A 10,886-nucleotide genomic window follows, 5' to 3' on the forward strand; every position below is an offset into this window, starting at 1 on the left:
GCTGCAACCAGCAGTGGGTGCAGCTGTAGACGGGAAACAAAGGGAGGAAACCTAGTGTAGTGAATATATGGCCAATAATGGAGGGAAAGCTAAAATGAATAAATGGTTTGAAAGATAACCCAGCAAAGATCACAGAGGTAGAAAAAAGTTTTAACTTGGGCTTAGGGATTAGAAGAGGGTCTATATATCTGTCTTAAAGTCACTCACATGATTTAGTTGCAGGGTGAAATACTGTGCTTAAGTCAGTGTACAAACTTTCACAAAAGTCGTGAATATGTGAAACTTATGGAAAATGTGCTCAACGGGAAGGAGAAGCAGGGGGAACAGGAGTGACTGTAATCACCTGGGAAAAGTTGAAAAGAAAAAGTCACTGGGAAGGTATTATTGCATGAAACTATCTACAGTCCTCAAAGGATTAATTTCAAAATGCCTGGGGGATGAGCTCTCCCAGAGAGCTCTGTTTCTGTGTTTCAGAAGGGTGCTGTGTTTCACCTGTGAGCTCAGGCAGGGAGGGAAGACAGGATGGATCACTGTGTGCACTGCGCTTTTATCTTCTTCCCCAGGTGGCAGTTGCTGTGAGACAGAGCTGAGCTGGAGGGACCTTTAATCCCACCTTGCTGTTGTTGCAGTGGAGTTTCTCCAGCCTGTTGCATCTTCGTCTGAATTAAGTAATAAATCCCCAGGCTTTTTTGGTTCCCTGAATTGGCAATCTGGCAGGTAGAGGGCCTTCGAAGAGATGGAAATGGAGGGTTTGGGACTGACACAGTTTGAGTGGTGGTGGTAGTTCATTCTGTCCCCAAAATGTGTCTTGCACCTTTACATACAGGAAACTGACAGTAACATTTGGGAAAACACAGACTTACACAGTTAGTCTTTAGTTCTCAGCCTTTGTAGCTAAGAACACTATAAAAAGCAGAGTGTGGGATTTGGAAAAGAATTTTATGTCAACAAGACCTAGGGGCCCATAGGTGATTATTTATGGTGGGTAAGCAAAATGGTTAACTGAATGTGTCTCTAGATTTCCTACCTTCAAAGTGTGCAAGAAAGGTCTGCAAGCCTCTTCAAGCTGTGTTTTTTTCCAGTTTGTTTGTACACTGGGAGACAACAGTGCATTGTTTAACCTCGTACCTATTTCTGGGAAGTTATACCAAAATAGGAGCTGGGAATAAAAGCTCTTTGAGAAGTGCATATTTGATTCTGGGAAAGAAATCTGCAGTTGGGTTTGAATTCCACAGGAGAGGCTGCTGCCACTGGTACCACAAAATGAGGATCTGGAACGTACAGAGGAGAAAGGGTGGCTGCTTCCCAGGATTTTCTGTATTTCATTCTTTGCCTGTAATTAATTAGAGTAATATTATGAAATTCTAGTCTTTGTAGCGGCTTTATCAAAACTCCTACCAATTCCCAGCACAGTGAAACTTTTCTTATGAATTTAACCTCTGTATTTTTCTCTGTGAGTGGGAACCTCTGATGCTTGCCAGTTTTCATCCCTCTGGTGATTTTGCAAAGTGTAATCATTGTAAAATGCAATTGCTTAATATGTAGCTCATTCACTAAAACCCCAAGGATAAGAGGCAGTGAGTAATGTGAGTCATTACCGGAGCAATAGTTTCTAAAGAGATGAAAAGTCATGCATCACATATCAATCAATTTAGACTTAAATTAAGAATTTATAAAAATCACTGGTCAGATGTGATCGATATTGTTCCCAAGCAAATTAAAGTAGCTTCCCTGGAGTCATGTGCTGCTTCTGATGTTTCTCTCATGCAGTATTAGAAGTGCTGAATGGTTGCATGCTCCCTTCTGCTCTGTATATTGAGATACCTGTACAGCAGTAGCTCTCCCAAGTTTTCATTCAGCTGTCCAGTTTTCAACCACTTTGGCTGTGTTTATACTGGACCATATGAGCTGGAGTAGATTGCTTTTCCTTCTTCCACTGAAGAACTTTTTGGTGCAAGGACAGAATTTGACTGATCAATGTACTCCAGATGACTGCAGTGTTAAGATTTCCATCATCATTCTGAGAGGGTAGTGGGTGATTTGATGAGTGATACGAGCCAACATTTTATTTTTTTACATACTTTGAGATGTCTGAGAGCCTAAACCAGCTTGGTGCTACAGCATAGTATGCACATCAAAGTTTAACACAGGAGAAATGATGTATACACGTTGATAGATTAGTTATTATGTTTCGTTTCCTGTTTTGTAAGAATAAAAATTATATGCTTCCTGAATTGCAATGGGAAAAACAAAAGACTGAAAAGAGGGCATGTGCTGTTGCATGTATATTAGTGTAGCTCCATTAATAGAACAGGGCTTGGACTGAATACACGAATTGGGGATAATAGTACTATTTCAGCTATAATACTTTAAGAGGTATTATACTAGGTGTCAGTGATAATGTTAGGAATATGAGATAACATGAAATAAATGACCTGGCTAATGGACTACATTTTTAAGATGGTGTACTGTAGAGAAAGCTTTAGAAGGGTCTGTTGTGGTAGGACAAGGGGAAATGGTTTCAAACTAAAAGAGTGGAGATTTACATAAGGATAAGGATATAAGGAAGATGTTTTTTTCAGTAAGTGTGGTGAGGCACACGCAGGGCCACCAACCTCCCTATTTAATACTAGACCAGGCTGCCCAGGGCCCCATCCAACCTGGCCTTGAACACCTCCAGGGATGGGGCATCCACAACCTCTCTGGGCAGCCTGATGATTCTATGAACTTGTACTTAAAAAACACACATTTTACTGTGACTTGATTTGTTTTAAAATAGGGAATATAGTCCATAAGATCTTCTACTGTGTGAGTTCCTCATCTGAAAGTATTCCAGGAAATATAGCAGCAGACAATGGATGGAATAAAATTAGGATGCTACATTTTAGGAAAGCTAACTTCCAGTTCTTTAGGGAGTTAGTCAACAAAACATCCTGGGAAAGGGTGAGGGAGGTGATCCTGCCCCTCTACTCTGCACTGATGAGGCCTCATCTGGAGTGCTGCATTCAGATGTGGAGTCCTCAGTACAGGAGAGACATAGATCTGTTAGAGTGTGTCCAGACGAGGGCCACAAAAATGATCCTAGGGATGGAACAACTCTACTATGAGGACAGACTGAGAGAACTGGGGCTGTTCAGCCTGGAGAAGAGAAGGCTGCAAAGTGACCTGAGAGCGGCCTTTCAGTGTCTAAAGGGGAGCTCCAGGAAAGAAGGGAACGGACTCTTTAGCAGGGTCTGTGGTGACAGAACAAGGGGAAATGTCTTCAAGCTTAAAGAGGGGAGATTTAAGTTAGACATAGGGAAACAGTCCTTTACAGTGAGGGTGGTGTGGCACTGGAATGGGCTGTCCAGAGATGTGGTTGATGCCCCATCCCTGGAGACTTTCAAGGCAAGAATGGACCAGGCTCTGAACTACTTGATCTAGCTGTGCATGTCCCCGCTTATTGCAGGGAAGCTAGACTAGATGGCTTTTAAAGGTCTCTTCCAACTCTAAAGATTCTATGATTCTTTAGGGAATCTAAACACATCTAGACACTTTTTCTCAGTGTCTAACTTGTACTCATTCCTGTGGAAAGCTGATAAGACCCATGCACCAGTTTGAACAGGCATAGAACTGTCCTGATTGAATGAATGCCTAGTTGTGCAAGAAATAATCTGAGGAGTCTTAAACTGATTTGTATATTTTCTAACCTAAAAAGTTATATATTGGTAAGCTGAGGTGAAACTTTAATGTTATCTAATAGATACAAATCTCCACTGTAGCTTTCTTTGGTTTAAGGATAGTCTCTTGTGTTTTATTTCAGTTGGTCTCTAAGAGGTTTGCTATTCTATATATGACTCTATGGGTTTCAAACTGATTTATGATTTTAATAACAGACAAATACTGTCCCAAATAAGATGATTTGATTGTGGTGAGGCAAACACTGCTGCGTGAATATTTCTCATTAAGATCATGTTTCTAGCAATTTGAATGGGGTAATTCCTTACTGATACAAGCTGGATCAACATAAAGTAGGATTAAAACAGTCAGTGGGAATCCTTTCATGGAGAAGAGTGTTTATTATCATCTTGCATAAATAGAACCAGTGTTGTGCCTGAGTTGGATATACTGGTTTAAAATCCATTTGCAATGGTGTGGTGTGTCTTAATTATATAGACAGGTGCAAGCCAAGTAGATACAACCAATATGTTAACCTCCCACAAAGCAGTTCACGTATACATTGCAGTGGAATAATTTGTTCTAATTTTGAACCAGCCCAAACAAGCCTCAAGTTTCCCAAACAGAGTTTCTCTTGGTGTCAGTAAACACTTTGGTTTAGTAAACAGAAGTTACTCAGTATAACCAATGAGTTGCATTCTTTTAGTGATATAGCCTGGCCCACAGCTTAGTTATGAATCTCATGATGTTGATCCTTCAGAAACCAGCCCAGTACTCTTTCAAATTCCAAGGCTGTTCTGGGTTGTCTCAGGGCAGGGAGCCTAGTACCAGGTCCTTCAGGGTCTGACTGTACCCTCAGGACAGGTTTGGATGGGCTCAGGGAAATAACGGAGTGTAGAGTCACCATCCCTGGAGTTGTTCAAGAAATGTGTGGATGTAGCACTGAGTGACATGGTTGGTGGGCATGGTGGGGACAGGCTGACAGTAGGACTAGATGATCTTAGTGATCTTTCCAATCTTGATGATTCTATGACACTAAATGCTGTCTATGTGCATTGGGATGTGCATGGTGGCCAGCTTGGGCCAGCAGCTCTGGCATTCCAGAAAGGATGGAGCCTCAGCAGATACCCCACTTACGCGTGGACTTCTTTTAGCTGAAGGCAAGTTCTTTTCTGTTTCTCAGGAAGTGATTGAAATGCTTTGTTAGTCTGTCTGAACCTCACTGCTGCTTGCTGACTTGCCCTGCTTCAGGCTACCAAATATTTGGGCTCATCAGGCCGGAGTTTCATGACCTTTTCCATGCAGAGCAGAATGAGAGTCAGAAACCAGAGGCTCCAGCCAACAGCCGCTGCAATCCATCCGTAATCGTCCACACCAGTTGGACAGCACACTGCTGCTAGTGCGCAGAAGTCTACCTCTGGAGGAGAAGAAATGAAGTGAGCTGATGGGAGGCTAAGTACAAAGCAGATTTTCTTTGCTAGAAGGTAGGTGAGATGCTGACATCACAGTCTGCCCCATGGCCTGTCACTCTACCTTTGGGCATTTTTCCCCTAAGCTTGGTTCTTAACCTCAAGGGTGGCAATATTCAGTTTCATCTATGTGTTTTCAAGACTGTCATCCCAGCTGGCAAACACCTGAGCTGGTCCCCTTACCACTGCACCCTCCATTGCTGAAATCTTTCAGAATACCTAGTTAGCATCTCCCATATGTTTTCCATCACATGGGTACAGTGATGATACTCGTCTGGGTTCTGAGGCAGGAGTATCAAAAGGAACCTAGGGGACCAAAACGTCCCTCGGCTCCTTGGGCTGGGATGGAAACTGAGCATGAAATCTCAGAGCCCATGAGAGCTGGAGCAGCCAGAACAGCCTTACAGCTACATGCACTGCATGTTGCAATGTCTGCTTGTCTACTGTGGAAAGCAAATGCCTCCTGATCTTGGTACAGGGCAGCTGTCCTCTTGTATGTTGTCAAGAAAAGGCAAGTGCAGATGTTCCTTAGTTGCTCTCATTCAAGAGCATCATGCTGGACCATATTCTTGTGCATTGGCCTTCAGAATGTGCAGTACCATTGCCCTGTGCTGTAGAGAGCAGCTTTTCCCATCAGTAAACAGAAATTGCTCAAAGAGGGGAGGGGGACACTCATCTCCTATACATAAGTCACCCTTTGAAGAAGCATATCTCTATTGGTACATGTACTGCAATTCAGGAAGTGCAGGAATTCAGACTCTTTCAGGTTCAGGATGGAGGAGAACTGTGAGAGGTCTGGTGGGATCTCAGGTTGCCTAAGCCTGTCTGACTGGGGAAGTCTTGGAAATGCTTCCTAGAGTTTTACCTGCAACTAAAGCCTTGATAACAGTAGATTATAACAGACAAATTCTTCTCCAGGATAGCCTCTCCAGTGAAATGTAGAGTCTCCTTACCTGGCTTTATCATGGTAGTAATGATTTATGAAGACTTACTAAGACATGGTGGTTCATACTCGGCTGTGTGCATGGTGCTTGTTGATATGTTGGAGACTCCCGCTGCTGTCAGAAGGAAAGCACAGGAGGAAAGCAGAGCTCATTAACCAGCTCAGGCTGGAAAAATACAACATGCAGATACAGGTAAAGGAAGGAGAGGGGCTTCAATGAAGATTTTGCCTCTTTAACCTGCTTCCTATCTAGAATCAGAGCACACTGACACTCCAGTGCAGAGCTGTCTCTGGTCTGCAGCCCTCCAAATCTGTACACAGTGTCACAGGGCAAAGCCTTCTCAGGCCTTCCAATATCCACTTTCTCCCAGCCACAGTGCAGACCTCAGAGTGCTGCAGGATGGCATGCAGGGATGGCTGTGGGAATGCCCATGTGGGAGAAGCATAGGCTGCTGCAGGCTCTGTGCATGAGCACCAAACCGTCCCCTGCCGCAGAAGGAAGGGAGTCAAAGAAATATCTCCTCCTGGGCCACTACAAGCAGCAGCCCGGCTTGAGTTCAGCCAGATGAAATATTCCATGCTGAAAAGGTGCTCTGCAGAGGCATAAGAATAACACAGCCTGAACAGGCTGCTGCAGTAAGGGCTGCTGCATGCAAGCACAGAGGCTCCAATAGGCGCCTGGTCCAGAGACTGAGCAGGGGCTGTGAGAGAGCTATTTCCAGTCAAACCATCACTCTGAACTGACAACTTGGAGTATGACAGGGAGCAAAATTAAGTTCCAGCTTGATTTCATGAAAGACTTTAAAGTAGTATCTCAGATTTAACTCAGAAGAACAAAACAGACCAAACCTTTGTTTTGAATTTGGTATTTTTCAAGCAAAAGTGAATAAAAAAAGGTTGTCCTGCAGGAGGTTCCCCCCTTGGGGTCACCTGCTGACTTTCCGTTTCATGTCATCAAGGTCACAGCTTCCCTTACTTCTTCCCAGTGGGGAGTGGGTCTACGGGCAGCCTCCTCCAGGGCAGGGTCGGAACGCTCCTCATTCCTCCCCAGCTCAATTAGGACTTGCTGAATGACCTTCGCCATGCCCATAACTTACTTTCTGGGTTAATAAGTACCTTACAGGAACACTAAAAGAAACATTTAGACCTCTGCATGACCTGTGGAAGAAAGCACTGCAGTGTACTGGGTTCATGTTTATAGATGTGGAAGCCCAAAGGACAAGCTGTCAGATCAAGCCCACCTTTAAGCATGTGGTTGATCTCTTCTGGTGCCAGTATACAAATGTGGGCAGTATCATGATGAGACAGGTCTCATTTACATTTAGGCTTTAGGCAGCTTCTCCAACTAAGAGGCTGCAAGCCAGATTTCCTGCAAAAAGCACCTATTCACAGCTAAACTAGACAGCCTCCTGGGAGATATTCCAAGCGGTCTCCTGCCTCAGCAAGTGAAGGCCAAGAAACAATGGTCCCCTGTCTCACTGCCATTCAGCAGAGCAACTTGTAGCTCAGTCACATTTGTAGTGGATTTGTAAATAGCTGGCAGAAAGGTGCTGTGATCAATCACATTGAATAAGTCTCATCAGCATTAAGAAATTCTATCTCTTTACACTTTTTGAATGAGACAAGGGAGCCCACCTTGTTTCTAAAAAAACAAACAGTGGGCAATACCTTTAGATGTAGAGAGGAGTGGGGGGAAAGTAAGGGTACAGAAAGTAAAGCACAAGAGAAAAGAAATACCTGCAGAACAGGAGCACTGGAGCACAGTGGTGAAGAAGAGCATGAAGAAGGCTGTCCAGGGCTCATGGGAGGAAAGCATCATGCCAGAGGTTCAGCTTCTGCTGAGCAGCTGCAAGGATCAGCACGCCAATTCTGGTAGCAATGGTTCAGCAAATCCTAGATACACTCAGCCAACATGCAGGGCAGAGGGTGGAGCAAAGGAGCTCCCTGCTGCCAGGACACCTTGAACCTCCCTACCAAACAGGGTGAGGAAGTAGAAGAGCTCTGACCACAACAGCTCTGAAAGGCGGTGGATATGAGCACCAAGGCAGCTGTAGGGCCCCTGAAGGTCAAACCTGGGAATTTCACCCCTGGACCTACTGCAGCCTGAGGGAGGAAAGGCCTATGGAGCCAGCCCTTCCAGTGGGATCCTCAGGCAGCTGCTGTCCTCCTAGTCTCCTTTTGATCCTGCAAAGATGGGTTGAAAGTGCTGAGAGGCACTGAGCATCATCAGGACAGGGAACTTGTTTTCCCATGGCTCTGATTTGGCATGCTGAATTGATTCTACCCCAGTCAAGCTGCCTGGCAGCAATGCTTCTTTGGAAGCATTGTATGGAAGCCTACAGAAGCAGTCTGGTCCCACTTGTACAGCAAATGCTGAGTTAACACAGGATATGGACATTTTTCCATCAAAAATGGGCTGAAACCAACTGCTCTGTGTAGGCTACCAGCATCTATCACTCAGTAACATCCTTCCCTTAACTATCTGAAAGGTGATAGGTTGGATTACTGCTTCAAGCTATGGAGCTCTCTGCTAAGGAGAAGCCCCCACCATCCTCACCTCATACGTGCAGTTGAGTCACTGCCTCCACTGCCCTTGGATGATGCTGAAAGAGTTTTTACTTCTCCTCCTGTAATAATGCCACCTTCTCGCTATCACAGCACAGCTCCATCTGTCAGGAAAAGCCATGCTACCAAAGTACTTGTGGTATTCCTTTGGTCAGATGGGCACCATACATTGCTGCAGTTCCCCAGATTCTTGGCTTGCTGCTCCTATTGTTACTCATCACGATGTCCTAGAATCATAGAATCACATAATGGCTTGGGTTGGAAGGGATCTTAAAGACCATTGAGCTCTAACCCACTGCCGTGGGCAAGGTTGCCACCCACCAGATCAGGCTGCCCATTCACGTCCTTCCTAAAGAAAGCTTCAGAGAATAAATCAGGGAGAAACCATAGCAAGAGGTGGGCTGCACAGGTTGTTGTGCTTCTCAGCAGTGGCCCCCAATGATTTTAGGTGCTGATCATAGAATCAAAGAATTCTTAGAGTTGGTAGGGAACTCTGGAGGCCATCTAGTCCAACTCTGCTGCAATGAACGGGGACACCACAGCTAGATCATGTTGCCCAGGGCCTTATTCAGCCTCACCTTGAAAGTCTCCAGGGACAGAGCATCAACCACATAACTGGGAGACCTGTGTGAAGATGAATATATTTGGGCCATGTTTGAGGTGCACAGCCATTGTGTTTCCATGTTTCCATGGGGTGAGCCAGCCCAAGGGGAGGCAGACACGTGTACTTTCCATTGCCAGATATCAGGGTGGGTATCCCCCACTTCCAGCTGTGGCCACCTCTGTGTGGTGCTACCTCTGTCTCCCAGCCTGCCCTTCTTATGCCCCAAGCATGCTCTGCTCCCTGTCAGCACCTTGCAAAGCATTCCCCTGGGGAAAGGCCTCATTCAGCTGCAGAACAGGTCAGGGCAACTGAAAAGGACATGAACATTGTCCTTGTCCCTCTGTTGTGTCAACACAGCACCAGCTATGGAGGAGTCACAGCTGCCACCAGCTGGTCTGTGGCAGCTGTCTCCTAGAACCACGGGTCCTGTCCTTTGTCTGGTAACCAGGAGTGGCCGTGATGTGTCCCACTGGGCCAGTAGCATGTCCCGCTCAGCTGGCATCATGCTGAATGCGTGACCCCAGTGCTGGTGGCCCTTGACATAGATAGGCACATGTTACGGCAAAAAAAAAAACATCCTGTAAAAACACTCCTATTGCTCAGGGTTGCTTGGAGATGGCCTGTAGGACATCACCATATCTGTTCGGTTCCGTGCCTAAGTCCCTTCATGACAATTTTCTCTAATTCATGCTTTTATCTGAGCACGCTGTTGCATCAAAGCTAAACAAAAGCTCCGCTCTCTGCTGGGAAGGCAGATCTGCCTGCTTCCAGCTCTACCCGTCCCTCCTGAATCTCTCAACCATAGCTCCTGCTGAAAGTTGACCTGGCAGTTAATTTTGCAGAAATAATGAGCACTGTGCGTTCTGTGCAGAACAGAATGTTTAAGGGGGAATTAAAGAAGATGAAACAGCCCTGCTATTACAAGAATGAATGGCATATCTTTTGAATTTTAACTCTTACCTGTATACTCTGCGTCAGCTTGCAGGTAAACGTCCACTTTGAGGGATGCTGAAAATGCTTTTCACAATTAACGTAATGTATTTCTTCTCCTCTCCAGTGTTTGCTTCCTCTGTATTTCTCAGAAGGGGCTTGCTCCGAAGTCTTCTGAAGCAGAGAAAAGGCTGTGTTTGGCTTCAGTGATTTTTGGATAGGACTGGAAATGAAGGCTTAGCTTGATAAGTTCAGGCACGAGAGCCCTAGGAAATCATCTTCTGACACAGATTTGGATTTGTTTCATTTCTTATTTCATACTTCAGTGCTGTGACTGTCCACAGAATGATAAGGCTCCCCAGAGCTTTCCCTCACTTGCTTCCTATGCTCTTGTGTACGTACACTTCACAAGATATGCCTTTACTTTACTTCCTTTATTATGTACTTCCACTCCTCTACCCTTAGAGACTCTTGCACAGTGTGTAGGGCTGCTGGTCTGCTTTCCCAATCACTATTAAGGAGACAATGCATACTAACTGTATGTGAAAGAACTTCTTTACTGTCAGGGTGATGGAGCACTTGAACACATTGTCCAGAGAGGTTGTGGAGTCTCCTTCTATGGAGATATTCAAGACTTGTTTGGATACCTACCTGTGCGACCTATTGTAGGGTATCTGCTTTGGCAGGGAGTTGGACTCAATGATCTCTTATGTTTCTT

At 45.1% G+C, this 10,886-nt stretch overlaps 1 protein-coding gene across 1 annotated transcript; it reads right to left on the bottom strand.

Moving 5' to 3' along the window:
* Positions 1-3,382: 3,382 nt before the first annotated feature.
* Positions 3,383-8,058, bottom strand: TMEM213 (transmembrane protein 213). Its single transcript, XM_010713000.3, has 3 exons — positions 7,807-8,058; positions 6,119-6,184; positions 3,383-5,074 (listed from the first exon to the last, which is right to left on the bottom strand). The coding sequence occupies exons 1-3, from the start codon at positions 7,886-7,888 to the stop codon at positions 4,905-4,907; spliced, it is 318 nt and encodes a 105-aa protein (XP_010711302.1). The 5' UTR covers positions 7,889-8,058; the 3' UTR covers positions 3,383-4,904.
* Positions 8,059-10,886: the final 2,828 nt, after the last annotated feature.

Source organism: Meleagris gallopavo, chromosome 1 (assembly GCF_000146605.3).
Source record: "Meleagris gallopavo isolate NT-WF06-2002-E0010 breed Aviagen turkey brand Nicholas breeding stock chromosome 1, Turkey_5.1, whole genome shotgun sequence".
In the NCBI taxonomy this organism is placed as follows: domain Eukaryota; kingdom Metazoa; phylum Chordata; class Aves; order Galliformes; family Phasianidae; genus Meleagris; species Meleagris gallopavo.